General features: G+C 41.4%; 1 protein-coding gene across 2 annotated transcripts in view; it reads right to left on the bottom strand.

Moving 5' to 3' along the window:
• The window catches only part of Toy (paired box 6 protein twin of eyeless), a 61799-nt gene that overhangs the window by 32517 nt on the left and 6312 nt on the right, over positions 1–22970 (bottom strand). For both annotated transcript variants that reach the window (XM_076439364.1, XM_076439363.1), the window contains exon 2: positions 16875–17163. In XM_076439364.1, the coding sequence (XP_076295479.1) occupies positions 16875–16887 (13 nt within the window). In that variant the 5' untranslated portion in view covers positions 16888–17163. The remainder of the gene's footprint in view (positions 1–16874; positions 17164–22970) is intronic.

The following is a 22970-nucleotide window of genomic DNA, read 5'->3' as shown; positions in this document are numbered from 1 at the left end:
TATCATTTTAAAAATATTCACGCGTCGCCTGCGCTCGCGGTAGCAAAATCTGCAGCTAACAAAGTCTCTTAGCATATTCCGAAACGTATGAATCCTACTATAGGGTAAAGTGCCCAAATATGGTATAATCACCTATTATGGCACTACCTTATATCTCAAACAATAGTTTACCATATTTACTCAACAGTGTGTAGTACAATCGCACCATTCTATGTATGTATAGATTTTAGTATCGATCCTCCGCGCCAGTTCTGTCTCCACGTGTTGAATATTTTTGTGGTTAGGTTTTCGATTGTATCTTTCTATAATAAAACAAAAAATTACATCAACAAAAAGTGGTTCATATTTGGGCCCTTTACCCAACTATAAAATACGATAAAGTGATAAATATTCTTCAGTGCTTAACTCGGCTGTATGGAGCACGTACGCGGCAAAGGGGAGAGAAACATGGCGTCGAGTTTATATAGCTCGAGACAGGACCACAAAAGGTTAACGTTGCCAGGTGCAAAAGAGTCAAGCGTGTTTCGTGTGCACGAAGAAACAACGGACGAACGTGCAAAGTGGGCCTTTTACCCCTTTTGTCGGTGGCCTTTCTAAATTCACGTGGTAACGCCGGTAGCGCGCGAAGAATAAGGGGTGGAACGAACGCGTCGTGACTCAGGGTACACACCGGAAGTGAAAAAGAGAGAGGACGAGGGAGAGAGAGAGAGAGGGAAAGAGAAAGAGAGAAAGAGGGAGAGAGAGAGAGCAGGGGAGAGATTGAGTGAGAGACACGAGTCGACGCGGCGCAAGGTGCCGAGAAGGCGGCACGAGCTAAATGCATCTTGCAATTAACGAATTTAATTAATCTCCCGCTTTTGCGCCCCGCAAAACGACAAGAAATAGTGGAAACGCAATTTGAATGGTCTGGCCGTGGCACAGCACCGTATGAAACCACTTTCTGTGTAACATCGCGCCACGCGTTTTCATCAGCCTTTACCGTCGCCACAGGAGGACAGGGATTCCACGCGTTTCGTGCTTATTTCTCGCCTCAAAGAGACGAGCTTCCGCGTGCCCCCCCCCCCGACCATCCGTCACTTTTCGTTGCCTCCGTCACTCGAACATCCTTCCGCGGCCGCATCCTCGACGCGACAATTGCGAACGCACGCTCTCGCGATCCCCCGCGGCTACACATTTTCATCCAATTACCGACGCAACAAGCTGTCCTTTCGATTGAATTATTCCTGCGTCTCAGATTCAAATGCCGGACTTTCTACGAAGGTCAGGCAAATCTTCAACCCTCTCCGTGTTTCTATCAAATATACATAGGCGTGCAAATAAGTTCCTTCCCCTTTTTTCCTACGATCATAACTTCTGAATGAAGGGGAAAATATTTGACCCTTGATCGGAACTACCGATCGATCTCGAATCATTAGGGGATATGATGAATTTTTGTTTTACTTCTGCTTTCGATAATTAATGCAGAACATTTTTATTTTGCGTGAAGATCCGCAGTCTAAAAATCAGAAATTGTTAAACAAAGACAGCTAGGCACGCCAACGCGTTATTCGATAATCGCATTGCGTGTAAAATGTTTGAACAGGCACGGCCGGAGTAGAGAGGAATTCACTGGCGGAATATCGGTACTTTTCCTTCGCATAAATAGATCACAGAGATACGTCTGGAAACGAATAGGCGCGATGTTACCGAGAATCACGGCTGTCGCGAGCAAAAATAAAATCCCATTCGATTATGCATGCCCCGTAAAAGAGACGATAAAGTCACAACGTTAAGACATTTTCCTTGATCCGATTAAAATGGCGGCCGCCGCCCTTCGACGGTTCGATTTCGCCGCGGCGCCGGATATACGATGAATATTCATTCGACGGCGAATTCATGTATGTAAATGTAGAAACGAGACACACGAGGTATTTTTTATACGAATGAATCGTCTTTTAGCGTATCCCACGCCACTTTCGACGACAGCGTTCGATTGAACATTCGCGTCGATTAAAGATCATCTAAAATTACATAGTACGCTCTTTCATGGGAATTCAGATTATCTTGCGACGAACACGTTTCGCTCTGTAGCGGCACTGTCGGGTCGTATACGCGCGTCGACGTTGTCGGTGAGATGTCATCGTAAAATGTCTGGTGGTAACGAAATCAAACTGTGCGAAGTACACATCTCCAAGTCAGAAGAGAGTTGACATTTGATTTCCGCACGCAAAAGTGTACACAACTGTTCGCGCGAAAAGAAAATGAACGATCACGCGGCGGTATCCTTCACCGCAACAAAATTTCTTACTCGTTCTGACCACTGATTGGAAAATATTGACCTATAACAGATGACGCGAGTATCCACAGTGAATCCCTCCATCAGCGGTCGATATACTCGACCGTTTATTTACGCAGACAGTGATAGCCTGCAGCATCCATTCACCGATCACGACCGGCGCAGATCAAGCAAAAACCGTGTCCCTTCGAACTCACGCGTCGCAAAGGTAAATCATCTTCGAAGCGTCGAAATCCCGGCGCGTCGCGTCCCTCACGACAAGACCCGTGTGCACCCTTTGTGAACTGACACGAGAAACCGTAGGTTTTTCATGAGTTTAATTCATTATAAAGAGGGTGTGACTTGGACACATAGACGAGGAGACGGATGAACGAACGCACAAAGTGTGTAAGCTTCTCTCTCTCTCTCTCACTTTTTCTCTTTCGTTCTCTTAGTCTCTCGGCAACGTCTCGTGCGAGGAGAGCGAATCGTCCATAGCGCACCGGCGACGACCCGAGCCGTCCGCACACATTCTTTATATATAATTTCGCGTTAATCTACGCGACGACCAGCGCAAAAGCGAGTCATGCCGCAAAGTGAGGCAAAAAGGTTCCACTTGGCTGAGCGTGAAACGGGACACAGATTAAATCCCATCCTGCCGGCGCACGACGTCGTGGCAGGCACCCTTCCTCCTCGTCCGCCCCCGCCCCCGCCCTCGACCCAACCCTCGTCCACCCCCGCCTCCAACCGTCCTCAACCCTCTAGCAACCCTCCGCCAACCCCTCGTCATCTCGCTCTACCTCGTAGCCTGTCCCTTCCCTGCCCGACCGACCTTTTCCCTCACCAAACAACTCCTGAACCGCTACCGCTCCTAACGCTCTACGCCCTAGACAAGAGGGGTGGCAGTAGGAAAATTCTGCCATTTCGTTCTGTTTAAGCGCGGAAATACTTGCCTGGCATTTAACGCATATAAATACTTTCCGTGCCGATTAAGTTCTACTTTTTTCCAACGCCTCGCGGAGATTTCACCGACGACGACGACGACGACGACGCGGTATATTCGCGCGCGTCCACCGAAACCCTACCGGAAGGATCAAACGACCAACCCTTTAAGAGAGAACACGATTCTTCCGCGGTAAAGGGCTCGGGATAACAGCTGAAAGTTTGAAGGACAGTTATCTCGGGTCACTAGCTTCCAGCGTGTAGTCTAATTATAAGTATTAATTAACCCTCGTGCCAATACCCGAGCATCAGGGTAAGTACGTGTTTTCAGCTCGTCTTTCAATGGACAGTGGTAGAAACCATGATATTATAAACTTTTCTATAAAAATATTATTTGGAAATATCTCAATAAAATTTGTAATAATGCTCCCCAATAATATTAAACTTTTCTGTGAAATTATTCTTTTTACAGATAATGAAATGTTTATTATTAGGCTCTTCAAACCGATACTCGGCATCGCACTAACCCTTTGCTGTAGGAACTATTTTAACTCGAAAATTAAACATGCAGTTGTACACTTCGAATTGTAATTAAATCTCGAATGGCTGATTAAAGATTCGACAATACCATTCAATTCCATTATTAAAAATGATGTTTGAATTTATATTGTTGTACCAACAACCGCGGCATTTGTGAAACCATAATCTCGATACATAAATTAATATCAATGTTCTAAAAATTATGCAAATTATAATGGGGATGCATTAATGCACGGGTATTTAAATATGGGTATTTAAATATAAAATGACACGCACTAAAGTACGTGTATATGTATAAATACACGTTCAAAACCACGATGTGTACTAATGAGGTACCGATATGATAGGGGCTGAAATAAGGCACATTTGCCCTAATTTTTATTTTCTGGAGTTAAAGGGGTCCCCTGGTCTAGAGCATCATTTTTTGTCATCCATTTTTTCATTCATTTTCGTAAAGAATTCAGACGGCTGTTTCGTATTCAGATTTAGCACACATATTTTCTATCATTTGGACCATACAATATAATTTTTTGATATCAAAATACTTAACACTGAAGGAGTTATAGTTCCTCGAAGAGGGGCATATAAAAAATGGCTGACACGATTCCAGCCGTTCTATTGGTCCTAAACAAAAAAATGAAGCAGCATTTTATATGGATGTAAATTGTATAGTATGAACGAATTTTAACGAAATATTTAACGAAATGGCGGCAATTTGAATTCTGAATTCTGTTTTTTTTTTTAATTAAAAAGAATTATATCGATATTCGTGGAAGCGTTTGATTCATGCGATAGCGGAAAGTTTCCTGAAGATTCTCTCTCAAAAGATCGCACTAGATCTTGAGATATCGTTTGCCAGCCATGTCAGAAAATAAGGTTTCGAGAAAAATGCGTTTAATGTTTCGACTATCAGTAATATGTTATAAATACATTATGTATAATTATAGGAGATTTGTTTACATGTAACGTTATGATATAGACCATACTTTCGTATACATATTTATAAAAACGCGTGTCCATGAAAATGCAAAAAATCTAGTGCATTTTCAGAAGAGACCAAGAATAAAAAAAAATGTCACCCCGGGAGCTCAGCCTTGTTTTTCTACTTTGGCGTTCAATGCGTTAGAAAGATTGCTACGCTTTCGAATAAAACTCCACACCGGCCGCGAAACCTTCGCGAGAACATTTGCGCGATATACGACCGAATTGTCAGATACATTCCATTCCTTTGAATATTCCCGTGAGGCGGAAGTGCCCATGGAACCGAATATTTTTCGCCAGGAATGAAATTCGCTTGTGAAACTCTGACGTTCGTACACGTTCGCCTGCAATAATCTGCCGCGAAGCGTTGCACTCTCGCAATGCGTGGCATCCGCGACCACCTCCGCGATATCCGTGTTCCGTTTACAGCGTTCTTTATATCCGCCGGAGGGCGAAACACGGGAAACAAATGGCGGCCTGTAAACCGTCCGGGCGTCACTTCTACTCGGCGAAAATATTTTCCCTCCTAACGACGCCGCGCCGGCGAAACACTGCAGGTACGCGCTCTGTCTACAACCACGTTTCGCCACTCCGTCTTAAAACGTTGTTGCCGTCTCCACAATTCCTCGAAATAACCAACAATGCGCCACGTTTATTTAACTCGGAACCGAATTTATTGCCGCGGATGCCTGCTTCTTTCCAAACTCTCCGTGCGGCAACGCGTATAACAAGAAAAGTATAATAGCTAGACCGAGCGTTTTAAATGTTTCTCAAATGTGCACAGGCTATATCTGTTGATTTCTTTTCTCATTCGTTTTAAATAAACAGTTTCTTCCCGCTCTTCCGTACATTCTTCGAGCGAAACTTCGCTTATTTTTTGTGTCCATATGCTTCAATATTGTTTATGGCTGGTTACGTAATGTCGTGGTTCAATAAATTAATCATATATTATACATAGACAGCGGATTTCATGCATTTGTGACAAAAATGAGCGAGTGTAATTTTGAATATTGAAAACATTAGACGAATTTAGAAATACTTTTGTATTATTTTCGACCTATTGAACATATTAAGAGTGAAAATCAATTTCTATGTCACTCCGGTTTGCTGCAATTCAGGTGGGCAATTTTTATTTTGCATAAAGATCCACTTGTCTAACTAGAAATTTATTCTACAATAGATTTGATCAAAAGTTTCATTTTGTAGGAGGTTTGGTACCCCCCGGAGAGGTCAGGATTTACCAATCGACTCGTAACGTGAACCAATATTTATTTAACCCTTCCGACCCGACCGAGGTACGCCGCGCCGCGCCGCACAGTGGGTAAAATCGACGTTCTAGCTGTTCACGCCTATTTCACCATTATTTCAATATATAAAGACCACATTAAATAGGTCGTTGGATTCGTCTTGCCGTCAGCTATAACATTATTGAATAAAAAATATATAGTTATAAATAAATAATAAAGGTGACCGCAATTTCTTATTGAAAAAAAATTTTTTTGCAAATTTTTTGTATTGATATTTGTAAAAGACTGTGTACTGATTACTTTTTGTAGGAAACATTTTTTTGTCACACCACCGGAAATGTCTGAAAACTCGTGTGAATAATGAATAATATTTGAAAACTGGGTGTTCACGCCTATTTCACCATTATTTCAATACATAAAGACCACATTAAATAGGTCGTTGGATTCGTCTTGCCGTCAGCTATAACATTATTGAATAAAAAATATATAGTTATAAATAAATAATGAAGGTGACGACAATTTTTTATTGAAAAAAAAATTTTTTTTGGAAATTTTTTGTATTGATATTTGTAAAAGACTGTGTACTGATTACTTTTTGTAGGGAACATTTTTTTGTCACACCACCGGAAATGTCTGAAAACTCGTGTGAATAATGAATAATTTGGCCACGATTTCGATCGAACTCACCACTGTGCGCGTGTCACGCGACGCTTTAAACTATCATAACTTCGGATAATGGATTAAACTGGAACTAAATTTTGCACGATCTTTTAGAGGAGATCTTGCCGAAAATGTTCCACTTTGTCAGAACATGGACATCTCCGGACATTTTAACTTATCCCTTGTCAAAGGTGAAAAACTTCGACAATTTTCCTTAGTTGATTAAATATTTTTTTTTTATAATAAATTATGAACAATGATGTTTAGTTCCTGGTGCGTTCTCAACATAGATATACATTCTTCATATAAAAAAAAATTGGTCACTTAATCTTCAGTAGGTTTTCCAGGACATCATTATGAAGACAAGGAATTTTTTCGGTGATAAATCATATCTGAAAAAGTTTGATCTTTGAACGCTTATTGTAACGAGAGTTTTTAATAACTTTAATTAATATTATCGGTTTCGAATGTAATGGACATTTAAGAAACGTTGTACATTCGTTAAAAATCGATATGAGAACTTTGATTTTTTAGCCCGTGAACAGCTAGAACGTCGATTTTACCCACTGTGCGCCGCGCCGTCCGTGTCCCCTCGCACGGCCGACATACACACGACCCAGTTTTCGCGAATTGATTTCATATCTTTATATTTATAATAAAATAGAGATTTATAAATAAAAATCAACAACAAATGATTGAGTAAGAATATTAAATAATACCGTTAATAATAGTACCGTTTTTATTCAGAATATGTATCATAAATTCATAAAAAGACGGAAATTCATCATGTTGCATGAGGACGTACATCGCACGTCGTTCGTCCAGATACGATAGATAGTGAGGACGTACATGTATGTACACATGTACGACTCTTACAGTACGTGCTCTACTAAAGATATTTATATTTATACATTCAATTCTCAAAAAAATCAGTTTTATTATTTCAATAATTGTAAAATAATAAATCTGGAACCGGTCATTTTGACCGGTGGTGGTAGGTTTAGTGTTAATCTGGCGACTCTGATTGGGTTTGCGTGCCCTAGTATTTTCGGGAAGTAGAATCAGTGGGTCATAAACAGACGCGCCAGCCAAATAGCAGGCGTACTCGCTGAATTCGGAACTCGATTCTCTCGAAAACTAAATCTTAAACGAAATAACATCATTCTTTTCTTCCGACTGATTTTTTAAATGTAGATTTGCCTCATTGCGAACACCCTGTACATATAGTGACTTTCAAAAGTATTTGTATACAATATTTAATTTCATATTAATCGTCTCTTAATATGTACAGGGTGTAAAGAAATTATACATGTCGCGACTATCATATAGCGCGGCACCTTTCTTACATCAATTTCCATCAAATCGGGGGTGTAGACTCTCTCTACGATCGATAGTCGCGACATAATTTCTACACGGGTCCCATGGAAATCACCGACACAGATTTCTCCGACACGGTTTTCGCCGACAACATTTCTCCGACTCCAGATTTGTCCGACAATAGCTTTTAAATTTTAAAATACATTCATGTAACAGACACAGGGTAGTGGAAAGGAAGGATCGATCGATCGTCGCCCAATAGAAACAAAACAATCCGGCGGCTAATGCGCAGTTTCGGTTGCCGATGATGACGGAAAGTTTACAGAATGCTTGCTTAATGGGACGCAATAATATAATACGGGTAATTAACCGCGCGTTTTCAAGCGGCATCCGTTCGGATGTAACGAGTTTCACGACTCGTTCTAGCCTGAGTGCTGTACGGAGTTCGATTGCGATACTTGAGCCGGATGGAAAGAGCTGTTCTCGTTGAAAATGTAAAAATTCTTCGAGCCCGTATACACGCGCTACCCTGACGTCGTCCACCGACACAGAAAACCTCTTGAAGCATTTCGAGATGCATCTTTTTCCGCGTTCATTATACTCTACTCTACTTCGATGACACTCGCTTTGTCACTTTCACTTGCGTTTTGTGCATTCATCTGGACTGAAAAAGCTAGGATTAACGTCAACGAAGAAACACATTTCTTAGACATTTACCAATCGAAATGGCGTCACATTACAATTCAATCGAGGTCATCGACGTCATCGTCTTCGTACGTCAAACTTGGTTATTTTCAACTGTTATATTTTTGTTATTTTCTGCTAGAAAGTAACATACGCAACAGTAGCAACCTAACTATTGTATATTGATTTCGAAGTAATAAAAATCATTTTATTTTCTATCGTTACGTATTTTAGAGCATTAGACGAAATGATATATTAATTTGTAGCCTTGAAATTCAATTGCAAGGTAAGGGGGTTAAAAGCAACTTTTCGAAATGGAAATCGTAACTTCTGTTCTCGGAAAGTCTCAAAGAAAAATGAAATATAAAATATTGAATTCTCTTGAAACGGCACTTCTGCGTGCGTACCCTTTTCCCACGAAACGTCCGGATGCAACACTGAACCCACTATAAAATTCAATGTCTTCCGAAAGCGGCAACGTGTTAATTAACTGCTGCAGATGTACGATCGGATAAAATACATTTACGTTCAAAGTTAACGCATGTATTAAAGATCGCTTCGCTCTGTATTTCACGAGTAGACGTGCAAATAGTCCGCGCCGGGTGTGAACAGTGTGAACCACACAAACCGAAGAGCCCCCGCTCCCGGACTGTCAAAAGGGTGAGAATAATGAAAACGAGATAAACAGGTCTTCCCCTTTATTCCTGGCAGAATGTCTCGAAAAACGTTGAAAATCCGAATGCGTTCGGGTAATCGCGGAACGCGCGTGTGCTCTTTCAGCGGGCTTCCATTTTGAGCGCGGCAGTCGTCGGTGGGGGTGCGGTACGGCATGCGGCACCGCGCGATGGCATGAACGTCACCGGGAGAGTTCCGCTCATAATCTGTGAACGTCCGACTCGCTCGCGGGGGCACAAACCGCCTTAGAAATTCAATAAAACTGGTTTTCTCTTTTGCTGCGATTCGGGAGAATCGGTGCATACCGCGGCTCGATAACTTTCAAAGACGTAGCAACGCTATTCAAACGCCATGCTACCTGAGAAAAATTATTTTTTTGTTCTCTACTGCGTGAATATACAGGGTGAACCACGAATCGTGACCAGTAGATATTACTCTGTTATTAGTGTTATTCTATCCCGTCGCGCGTCGTCGTTCCGGTTGGGAATATCATTCGTGGTTCGGGAATAGGGGACCGAGTGAAATCACGGCGGCCGCGTTTTATTTATACACGGCCGAAGTAACTCTCGTTAAACGTTATTATCACCGCGTCGTTGCTGGTTTGAAAGGCGTGCAGGCGCGAGGACAGGGACGGAGGATGAGTTCGTGCGCCTCGAGCGTTTCGGGCTAAATTCACGCCACGAGGAGGCAAGAGTTTCATCTGAACGCGTTCTACCGCGACATCAAAGATGGCGTGCGGGGCATACATTCTGTAATGAGTTGAATCGCAAGAGCGAGATCCTCTTCCCGTCTCTTAGCCTGTCCTTGCTCTCTCTCTCGCACTCTCTTTCTCTTTCTCTCCGTTGCTTCACCCTCGCTCTCTCTCCCTCCCTTCATAACTCCCTCTCCATCCCTTTCTCTTCCTCTTCGTCTCTCTTTCTTATCCGCCATCTCTCTTGGTGAAACTCCCTCCTTCGTCCTCTAGCGAATTCATTACGAACAGTGTTAGGAAGCAGCGTTGAATTACCGAAAGCAACGCCATCCTAACGGCATATACTCGTTACCGCGCCTCTTATTATTAAAGCCGCGAGGCATCGCGCGTATCTTCGTCCCTTTTCACCGCGGAAACCACAGGAGCTGCGTCGAAGTAAGCAGTCGCATGATTACACTCGCGCGTTCCTTAATTATAATTGCGAAGTCGCTGGTAACGTAATTGGTATTTAAATGTGCATAGGGTAATTCTACGGCGAGCCTGCGCGCCTATGTTTTTCGCCGCTCGATCGCGGTGAATGCTTATCTTACAATGGTTTTTAAACGGTGCCGAACGTTCCTTCGGAATGTAATTCTTCTTTGATGACTTATAAGGAGAGGTCACAATGGGGTTCGTCGATTTTAATAAAACTCTTTTTTTGATGAACCTAGAGCAAAAATAAGCACTCATGTCCGAGCGTTTTTTTACGATACTCAATATTTATGACGATAAGGTAATTGCGGGGGAGATGCACTAAATTTTTTATTTTCTGCTTGTAAAAATTTTATTAAAAAGAATTGAAAATGTAGACAGGCATAGTTGAATTCTTAATTTAAATCTCTTTAATAAAATATAACGTTAGATATGAGAGTACAAAAACTTTTATTTTATATATTAATATATTAATATACTATTTAATAAAGGTCGAAAAAGTGCACATCTCTACCTAGGGCCTGGGGTGAGATGCACTCCTAATTGGGAATAGATGCACTCTCTTTTAGTTTTCGAGATATTCGCAAAAAACTATTGCTGGTGCTGAATTGAATTTTCCGTATTCGTGCATGCTCCATGAAACATGTACAATGTATACTGTGTTATGTAACATGTGTGGTAGAGAAAAAAAAGAATAGAAGTGGGAGTGCATCTAAACCCCCCAGGCCCTAGGGAGAAATGCACTTATTCGACCTCTGTTTTAACAAGTATATTAATACATTAATATAAAAGTTTTACACTGTGTAAAAGTCTACACTGTCAATTCTTTTCCATAAAATTTTCATAAACAGAAAACAAAATGTGGTGCATCTATCCCGAAATTTCCCTACAGATCACCTTGGGTTAGGTTAGGTTTCATCTTGGCGTTTCATCTGTTTCTGTAGATCATCAAAGGAGAATCTAACGTTGCGTTGGGAGTATAAATTATGAGCGGAAAATCTCTCGAAATGTATTACGAACGATATCCCATTGGTCGGTCGCGGATAATCCCGCACCCTCGACATTTATTGGCCCTTGAATGCCGGGCGCAGGTAATCTCTGCAACTTCGGCTGGCACGCGAGCCGACCGACACACAAGAGCCCCATAACCATTAACAAATCTTGTAGTCTAGCACGAAATAAAGTGCTCCCGTGAATCGGCCGTTTGATTCGAATAGCTGCGGGGCTTTTGTGCAGGAATGAGGGAGAAAGAGATAGATAGACAGACAGACAGACAGACAGAGAGAGAGAGAGTGAGAGAGAGAGGGGGACGGATAGAGAATAGCGAGGGGTTAGCGAGAGAGAAAAGAGGCCCGTGGAAGAAAAGGGGGGCGAGCTCGTGCCGCGAGGCCATCGTCGGCCTCCACGCAACTCTTCGCGATGCTCGAACATGCTCTGACTCCAGCTCCCAGCTTCAGCTCACTCAAAAAGGGGAACGCTCTTCTATACCCCAGACCCTGTATTATGATCGAGCGTGGAACGTAATACGATCTGGCCAAACTTCGGATAAACATACACACGCCCCTCCTCGGTGCGTGCTGGTGGTGAAATCAATTTTAACGGACCGAAATTGTGCGGGATTATCAGATGGTGGCTTAGGTTTCGGAGCTTAGAGTAACGCAAACTGCAACTCTTATCCGCGGTTCTGATCGGCTTACTTAATTGGGAAACTGTGGGGTTTAGAATCTTGCATTTGTTCCGAGTCCTTCAATGCTTATACCGGAGCGTGATGTATCACTATCGATCGCTCGATAACGATCGGTTACTCTGCGGCTTTCTCCCCTTAATTAAATGTACAAAAATACTCGGTACACAAGTGACTAAACAGAGAACTCTATAAGAACCATCAGTAATTGTGGAACAAATTTGGTGTTGGACAGTATTATTTATCTGTCGATCGATTTCCCAATATATGTATTATGTGCAATTAGGCGTGCGTTTCAGCTATGTGCGACCCACTATTTTCAACGTTAAAACATAATAAAACTGAGGAAAGGTGTCAAGATTTACAGACCAGCTTGGTATTTGGTTACCAAAAACCGTTACCAAGTTTTTTCGAAATAAAAAAAAATTAAATAGTTTTATTCAAATAAAGTAAACTTGAAGAAAAACAACTTTTATACTCCGTATGTATTTTTGTAATATTGTCAGTGTTTGCACTATGATATTTTGTATGTGTAACTGCAATGTTAATAAAAAAAATGTGCTTCTTTTTTATTTCGAGTCTGAAATTTTTATTGCAAAATCGGTTGACGCAGGAAAAACGACACGCATCGAAAGATGTATACGATTCTGTGGATTTTAAGCAAAAATTGATCAAAAGTCGTGTGTAAAACTACGATTTTCACAATCGTTAACCACTTGTAGCTCGCATGTATGTTAATCGATTTCGATGAAATTTTCAGCATGTGTATAACTAACGTAGATATCTACAGAACATATATTTCAAATTCTCATTAAGGGCCCAAACAAAAATAAAATAAATAAAAATGTCTTTGTTTATTTTTGCATGCAACCTTGCAAATTACAATTTCTGGAAAATCTTTTTTGCATATCATTTCATGTACCAATGCTTCTAATTGATTATAAAAAAATCAGGTCGTTTGGTACAACTATAAAAAAGTTATTCAGTTTTAAAGGGCGTTCGAATACTTTCGTGGCTCACTGTATGTATACACGGATCGACAATAAACCGGCGCATAAAGGAAAGACAAATTGGCGGTATAGGTGTTCGCTTATTAAACCGGCCGACCTCAACCGGAGCCAGCCCTAGCCCGGAGGAATATACACCGATTGTGTTGTAGCCTGGGGATCGCGTTTGCCGCCGAATCGGTGGAGGGTGTGCGGGGTAGAAGGCGCCACCCTTCGACGTCGAGGCTCCAGTGAAGAAGGGGCTGAAGGGGCTGTTGGCCCGACAGAAGCCAAGGAAAGGCGTGTCGGGTTACCGGCTAACCCCGGGGGTAACCGCGAGAGCCCCACCTAAGTCCATAAGCGTACACGTATTTGCTTGACCCTCGTATAACTCGTCGCGAAGGTCACAAATTTAGCCGAAGGCTGCGACGTGAGCCGTGCCATCCCACCACCTATGATCCCGGGGCAAGGCACGCTAACGCGAAAGTAACAAGATGTAAATTGAGACGCGTTTAGAAAGGCTGCGCACTTCCGCTTTTGTTACAGGGCAACTACGAGTTTCCGTCACATGCGTTTCTCTACCGTTTCAACGTAGTAGAAGGTAGTATTTTATGGGGAGGGTTACGAACTTGGGGCGGTCTCAATTCTATAGAAGAAAGCGGGGCCCTCTGAGATGCCCCAAATATTACACAGAATGATATTCGAAGCGTTAGTAGGTAATGCGAGATCTATGTATACATATGTATACAGTGTTCCCGCGATTGATGTGACTTTCGGGTATGCGGATGATTTTTTATCCCCACTACTAGGTATTAGGGTGTTTAAATTGTCTTAAGAGTAGTCCTGTAACGGCTCAGTATTCACGATTCTAATATCGCCCTTCGTTGCGTTACATGAATATCAATGTAAAATAAATTTTATTGGAATCCGAGGAAAAGCACCCAACATAGTATTGCATTTCTAATGAAGGCACTACTGACGTTGAATATTAGACTTTTAATGTAAAGTTACCAACTTAAAGTCTCCGTCACAAAGGTGTTATAAGACGATTTTGTACAGGGTTTCTTCTAAGCCTGACTCTTCTGGAAGTTATATGTAGATAGTTTTCGATAAAGCCTTAAAAATTGGATTAAATGCAGAATAGATAGGAACTACTTGCTATCGTAGTTGAGCTTAAGAAGATTGTCCGCACTGAACGAATGTGAAATAAATAATAATTTTAGTAAATGTCCCTGAACAGAGAGAGACCTCCAAACTTGACGTATTAGAAAAGCAATTCTCATAAATAGACTGCGGATCTTCAATGCAAAATGGCAATTTGATAAAGGGTTATCCTTTAAGTTCAATTTACAAAACTGTTGATACAAAACGCCAAAGAGCACCAATTTCCTCGAAACATATTTCTGCCCCAGATTTGAACAACCAGAAAAGCAACAGTGCCAACAACTAGATTTCTTATCGCAGCGACTTTCTACTTCAAAGTTATTTTCCTATTATGAATCGCAAAGAAAGAGTTTAACGTGTAATATTCCTGTACTCAAAAATGGTAGAAAAGAAAGTTCGAAGAGCGAGCGGTTCGCGTCGGCACTTTGTACCCAGGTTGTCTCAAGGTTTAAGTCGATTCATGGAACCAGGTTCTCTTGGACCAACCTTCGGTCAATTCGAAATCCATCCCGAAAATTCGAGACATCGTTCTCGACTGTATCGATAAAAAAAAAGATCCTCGTGGCTCGGGTTTCACGATACACGGGTTTCCGAAGTTGACGCTAACGAGCACTGACAATAGGAAAGGCGACCGACGACGTTCGACCGCATTGTAACGGCCTTCTATTAGCGAAGTCGTCGAGATACGAGGACCGGATCGTCGGATAAAGTATTCGACAGATAAGCGGTCACCTATATCGGTTTCATAAGCCACGTAATTTAAAATCCTTTTCCCTCTGGCAAAATAATAGAAATTCCGAGCGACGCACAGCGGTCCCAATCGAGGAATCGAGCTGTTCATTTGCTTAAAAAATCAACTTTCGCATATCGACTTTTTTAAAATGTATATCACTTTGTAAATTTTCAGCATTTTTAAAAACGATAAGATTAATTGAATGTTTCAAAAAATTGTAGTCGGACAAAGCGTTTAAATATGAACATCTGATAAGCACCATTTTCACCGTGTAAATGACTCATCTTCTTATTGATAAGGATGGCGACGATAGACATTTTCTTCTACATTACAATCTTATAATAAATGAATGTATTAGATGTTGTCATTAAGGGTGACTTGTTGGTTCATAATGAAAATTCCTGTTGTTATTGAAGGTTCCATTAAAAAGTGTTTAGCCATGTACGATAGATTCTTCAAAATTATGCAATAATTACCGGTCGGTAATATGTTAAGATCATAGGAAACCCCAATATACATATACATATACCAGTTAAGGGTTGAAAGTTAGTTTGAGTCGCGATTCATCTGAATTTTTCTCTCTTTCTCTTTATTTATAGATGTAGTGGAATAACTAGGATTAATTATAGATGCGCCTAAGATAGATTTTACGCGTGAAACTTGTTTACAGGGTGAAAAGCCTGAACGCGCAACGATACACGCGATGTCCGCCGAGGAAAGCAATTTCAAGCGATCGCGCGCCGCGATGCTCGATAGAACAGCTATATTCCTTTGAAACCGTTCCACGCGATAAGCGAACTATTAGATAGATAGACTGATCTCTATTCCCGGCGACGACGAGCAGAACGCGGTCGATAGAACGGGCTCACACGTAAATCTTACGCCGCGCCGCGCCGGCATGGCAGGAGAAAACAACGTGACAAAAAATATCCTAACACACCAATATCTTTTCCATCCGCGCTTACTTTTTCTAAACGGGTGAATTCTCGGGGAAGGAGTACGAATTGAGGGGACAAAGTTACCCCCTCTCTCTGCCATTACCGGACACATGCATGACTGAAACGGATCGTCGTCACGTGACCGGACAGCGGCGGAAGCGTGGAGTATAACGTCGTAGAAGTGGGAAGGTAGAGTGAGGACACTGGTCTTACAATTAGTGTGGCGATTAAGTGCACTACGATTAACCTGCGTTTCCGAGTGCTTCGACGGGAAAAAGTGAATTCATTTATCACTAAAAACGAGTAGCCGGAATTTTAAATAGTAGACAGATGAAAAGAATTGAAATGTATCAATATGTACAATATACAGTCGACCCTCCTATAACGCGATTAATTCGTACCGAAAATCAAATCAAACTAAATTAACTCTTAGCAATCGAGTGATGAATAATGGAGCACCATTAAAAATTGCAGTACCATTATTCAGAATATTGTTTACATTTTTAAATATGTTAGACATATTTTAATTAAACATCAATTTAATATCGTCAAAATCGAAAAAATCATATAGGAAGGAATTATTCTAGGTCAGAAGAAATGTTTAATTTCCGAGTTCAAAAGTAGCTCCGACTGCAAAGGGTTAAAGATCGAAATCAAATGGCAATTTTTGGTCCGCGTTACAGGAGGATTTACTGTAAAAAATATATGTAGATACGTATAGCTTTTCGGGGGGTGAGACAAGAAAAATTTGAAAAGAAATGTTTCAGCCGTGTAGTTAAGGACCACTCTGCTAAGCACTCTGCGCGTCAGTTTCGAGGGAACAAGGCTGAGGTAAGAGCGCGAGAGGGACAGAAGCAACTCTCGAATTCCACCGGGTAGTGTAAACAAACAGGCTCGTTCGACCAACCTTTATGTGGCATCTTCCAGAAGGGCGGTTCGGGGGTGGGTGAGCAAGGGTTAGCCACCCCCGCGCCCAACAGGGTCCTTGCCGCGTGCAGCGCCGCCGCCGCCGCTTCCCGGCTCCGCGCTGCCGCAGCGCTTGGCGGGTAATCCGAAGCGCTGTCACTTCCGGCGATGCCGGCACCGCCACCGCTGCCTCCGCAGGAACGAAGGTGTAGGTTCAGCCGACTGCCGGCGACCGTCCCACCGCCACCACCTCCACCTCCGCCGCCACCTCCGGCCACGCTAACACAATGCTGCAAACAGAAAAACAATCTATATAGCATCAACTTTTCTCGCACCTCTCAACGCTCGCGCCACGCCGCGCCGCGGTTACAATCGACGCGTTACGTTTCCCGACGAATATACTCCGTTGCAATGAAACACAACACAAGATGAAGCGGCGGGGTAAGTTCGTAAACGGGGCAAGCGCATATACTGGTTATTTTTATTATAATATGAGCGAAATTTCTCTAGCTTGTATTTATTAATCTACTATAAGTTAATAAAATATGTAAAAAAACTTTTTAAAAACCACGCTTATATTAAAATGCACTAAAAAGGGGAAAATTTTTGTTCATGGTTCTCCATAAAATACCGAATCCAGTTAAATGATTAATGATATTTTTCCCCAAAATGTTGAGCAATTAGTTCAAAAATTTCTTCTGGTATAAAATTAGTGTCGGAATAGATAGAAAAATTTAATATAAATTTAAATAAAATCATGACATTTAGTGACTATAAAAATAAAAGCGTGGAGCGCTAAACTATATTAACGTAATCTTCGTGAGCGCTCCACGCTTTTATTTATATTGGGTTGGCAAGAAAGTAATTTCGGTATTTTAATGTGAAATAAAACCTATAATTCTTTTTATTCAAGCAATGAACTTTACCGAATACGAAATTTCCCCTTTTGTTCGATGATTTAAAAGAAAAAAAAAATAAATAAGAAGATTCTTTTTTAACCCCTTGCTGTATTACTTTGACAAGCCAGACTCGTGTGATGAAGGTTCTTAACAAAGTCTTACAAATATGAATGTTACGCGTTCCATTTTAGATGAAATAAAATTTGATTTGTTTGTAATCAATATTTAAGCATCAAAATAAATGTAGCTATACAAAAAGTACACATTTTCTTTTCACTAGTACGACATTTTTGTGCATAAAGACGTTCTAATCACTGTAACTGTAAAAGAAAAAGTACGGCAAGGGGTTAATATGACTTTTCTTTCTACAGGGTGTCCCAAAAATGTTGTACTTTCTTGAAATGGATGATCCCTCAGGTCATTTGAAGTAACTTTGTCCTTCGCGAAAATCTCCGTGGCTTTGTGAAGGAGTTATCAATGAAAAACACGGACCAATTAGAGCGCGGCTATAGCGAGTGCATTGGCCGGTGATAGCACTAAATGTTTGCATAATTATAGTTCGAAAGGTAAGTGAACACCTACCATATTTTATACGGCAGTAAAAATTGGAACAGTAACCTAGTATATTGCAAAATCATGGAAGTCAATCTCCAAAATACATGTACACATTCCTAAAATCACTGTAATTTGACCATTTCTTTGAAACTACAACAAATAAATATCCATTTAAGCTATTAAGCAATTTCAAAACCGTTAATCGCAGCGAATGAATGATGAGCAGTAAGTTGAAAAGATTGCGCCAACTGTTAGAGCAAATGTTGAAGTGTTTCTAAATTTAAAAAATGAACATCTTTTTGAACATATTCAAGTCTCCTCGACGTTTAAAAAATAACTTTACAAAAATAGCTTTATAAAAATAACAAGTTTGAGTTGAGTTTTTTGCATTTAGACGAGTTTAGATTAGCTCTATGCAATCGCTAAAAGAATTTTACAGAGGAACTATGCAACAAAGTCTGCCGCAACGATTTCTCCTCGTGGCGAAGAAATTTACGAGCACAAGGCCAAAGATGCTTTTATCAAAGCGCTTATTATATCATTTATATTTATGTTATATATAATTATCTCCGTAGCAAAATAGAATTAAACATGAAGCAATGGGATGGGTGAAAGTCGCGCGAGAAATAAATATGTTATAACTACACTGCAGTCTCGCGACTACGACAACGGGAAATAACAAGGACGGTAGACTAATGCATAAGATTTACAAGCAAAAGCTCTCCTCGCTGTTCCTCCGCAACTGTTGATGAGTATTCACATCAAACGGGGCACGCGCTTCTGTTTGGACCATCTATTTCAAACCGAATACATACATAGCTACATATGTACCCCCTTGTGCCTTCCTTTAAATACAAAGTGACTTGCTTCGTTTACACGATCTATTGTCCTCAGTAACCACTTCCCTGAACACTGTACGAAGCTCATCTTTCCTCCTAACGAAGTTAAAATACCTGACAAACGAATCTACGTTTAGTCGCTTTACGCATTTTAGTACTATTACGCATTCGGTGTTCGACGCATTGACGAACTACACGACTCCCGTGAAAACCTAATCAATTTCATGGAACGTACAAAATTAATTAATCAAATCTAACAAACGACCACCCATGTACAAATGTGTAGTTGCTAATGATCAGCTTGTGAGGGGTTGCTGTAACTTAAAAAATAAATAAAAAAAAGAGGACACTCGTCTCTGGGTTCATTGAAATCTGGATTTCGTTATTCGAAATTCCTGCGTGTGAATTTGTTCGGTCCGTAACGCCTTCCGTCATTTTTGAGAAACAAACAGGACGGTCGGTATTACGAATTGAGATTATACATACGATGTATGTATACTACCGCTTCATTAAAACGAACAGCGATTCGATATTTCGTGCTGCCGAGACGGAAGAAATAAATCTTGCTAACCGTGTTTCTCTCGATGAATTCAGTTTTTGCAGCGCGCGCGCGCGGCACGGCGCCATATTGGCGGACGTTTTGTGTTTCACCGACGACGCTCTGCGTCTCTCGTTAAAACTTCATTTCCGCAACTACGGTGGAACGCGAACGCTCCGAGCACAAGAATTGCGTGTCAAGTGGACCGAACGATTAAACGTTGATGGAGGATGTCACGTTTGAGCGATTTCTTTCACTCGAACTTGATTTCCAGCGAGTTTTCGCAATTTGTCGCGCGCAGGAAAGTTCCTACACGGCCGCCGCGCCGCCGCCGCCGCTCGTTTCTCGAATTTTGCACGTGCTTGGGCGCGCAATGGTTCGATTATTAGAATTTCCATAAGACAGACAGGCAGGTTTGAGCGACGAGCTCGTTTCAACATCGAGCGAAGGAGGGAAAAATAAGAAGTGAAACAATTTCGACACCTTGCCAGGTTTCGTGAACAATGGGGCTTGTTGGCCAAGCGACAGAACGCCGGCGAACGATGCTGGGAAACGCAGACGATTTCTAACTCCCGTCAGCATTAATTAATTAAAAAGAGGATGCGATAATAGAGGATGCGATGCATACCGATAACCGCGGAGACCGAGTGCCACAGAACAATGTAACTCGAAGGTCTCCAAAGGTGAAGGTGCTAGACTGTCAATGGTATGCGAAAGATAAATTAAATAGGGATAACTATGTCTATCTGTGACCTAGTCATTTTCAAGTTAACTCGATTCGAGTCTCGACTAAAGGAGAAATTTCACATTTCCTTTCACGTTTCTGTTAAAAGTTCCATCTCTGACTTACGATGTCAGCATTTCCAAATTAACCGTTTTATTAGGCTGTTGCAAATAAAATGTCCGATTTTGAATAGTAACGTTAAACAACCGCAACTATTTCTTATTGATCGAAGAATCACACGTTTCTTTGATCGTATTATGGTAGAAATTGAATTTTTTGGTCACTCACATGCTTTATTTACAAGATTGTCATTTCGTAGTTCAAATTTCTACTATCAACGAATAGAGCGTCGTAATCGTTGTAGACTGCGGATCTTTATGCAAAATAAAAATTGCTTGCACCAATTGCCAGTGACTGGAGCCACATGAACAGTTTTTTATTCTTACTTTAATCATTTTAACAAGCTGAGAAAAATAAAATTAGCACTCTTAAATCTCATTGTAACCTTTCTACCGTTTTAAATTGCATTAACTCATTTTTGCCATAAATGCATAAAATCCGCAGTATATTGATTAGTCACCACATTTTCACCAAATATCACATAATGCCTTATAGTCAATGTGTTGTTTCTCCACACATACATAAAGACAATCGCACCGTTTGACGTTGAAATCATATCTATTTAAAAGGAAATGTATATGTATGTGTATTAAAATTGAAGACAGGATCGTAAGCTTTGTACCTCAAAGTGACGTGCAGTGAACCTGTCAAACGCACTGCAACATTTGCATTCTAAAATCGGACATTTCATAAGCAGCAACCTAATATTTTCCCGATAAAAATCAATTTCTTCCTTTCACATCCGAAGTGGAATATCTTACGAAAAGATATTAAAGCAGTGATAAAGTAACATTTTTCTAACGACCGTGTAAACTCTGTGTAACTCGACGGAAAATCTCGAAATCCGTTGAACAATCTTCCTCTCTCATCTGTTCTAAAACATCGCGTCGAGATTGAGCGCAAGGACCGCGCGTAACTTCCATAAATCGTCGGCGTGCATAAAATAAAAAAAAACTGGCCAACTGTACAGGAACTGTTACGAAGCAGGCGGTCCAATAAATCTGTCGGATTCATAATCGCGATGCGTTAAACGCGCGTTTGAAACACCGCTGGAAGGGAATAGAAGGTTAAATTTCGCGAGCCGTCGGCCTGGGATCCGCGTAAAGGCTGATCAATGTTTCCGCGTGAAACGTCGAAACCGGCGCCCGGTCGGAATAACTTCGATATTGTTGCGAGCGCTTTCATAAGCCAATGTGTAAATCATGAAAACTCGATTGATCCCCGCGTACTTCTGCACGCTCTTTCACGCGCCCTTTCACGCGTACAAACGGTCGCCGCTTCAAAGAACATAATTCAGGGGATTATCGTGCGCGAAACGGGGCAAATATTGGCACCGTCGAAACTGGTTCGCCAAAAGCAAATGTTCGAGGTGCGCCCAGAAAATAAATAACGCCACGACGAATAATAAACATCCCCGGTGCAGCCGCTATATTTCTGGTCATTTTTCTCTCTTTCTTTTTTCCGCGTAACGCCGCGCCGCGCCGCGTCTGGATCACGTCTCCGCACGAATTTATCGTCGACAAAACGCGACATCTCGACGCGCTCGTACGCGATAGTGAATTCCCCGAGAAAAAAAATCCCCGCCCCCCCCCCACAATCAAAAGAAGCAAACAAAACAACTGTTCGTTGGGCGCGCGCGTGTTTTAGCGATTCCTTTTATTAGCATTTGATACGCGAATAATTAAATGTTAAATCCGCGTTACGCTCGGAAAATAGGCGAAGGCTAATTTGCTAACTTGCCCTACGTGCTTGCACGTCCGCCGACCTGTGCAAGTAGAGACACATTAGTCTTGAACCTCGCGGTCCTGACTATACGTGCTATACACTGTACACGAGAGAGTGGACAGAGGGGTCAACGTTAAATTCGGTCAGAAACTCCGGTAAACAGTTGCGAACACTTGTAAAATAATTAGGGTTCCCGGCGAAATACAGTTTTCCGAGTTCTCCTGCAAACTCTTGCCGCAATATACTTTCAACGTTCTCTCTTTCGATCGTCGCCCTCTCCCGTAAACCGTCCAGTTAACTTTCGTTTAATCCAATACCGAGGTAAATCAAACCTTGAACACAGTTAATTCTATTTCATGTAGTTGATCAATCACATAAGCACGTAATCTACATTATCTCGAAAAAGCTGTTCGAGTGGAGCAACACCTATACATTAACTCTTAACAGTTGAGTGGCGACTCACAGTCACCACTAAAAATGGCTGTACCATTATTCGCAATATTGTACCTAATCAATAGACTGCGGATCTTTATGCCAAGTAAAAATTTCTTACCTGAATTGCGACAAACTGGAGTGAAATGGAACTTTATTTTCTTTAAATTACGCCTACTCATTTTTGTCATAGATGACAGCTGCAAAAAGCGGGCATTCAGAAGAAAATGTAGAACAGAAAATATAGAGGTCTAATCAGACGAAG

This window comes from Lasioglossum baleicum, chromosome 15 (genome assembly GCF_051020765.1).
Source record: "Lasioglossum baleicum chromosome 15, iyLasBale1, whole genome shotgun sequence".
Taxonomy (NCBI): Eukaryota; Metazoa; Arthropoda; class Insecta; order Hymenoptera; family Halictidae; genus Lasioglossum; species Lasioglossum baleicum.
The sequence above is the reverse complement of the archived record's forward strand: the minus strand, read 5'-3'. Positions and strand labels throughout refer to the sequence as shown.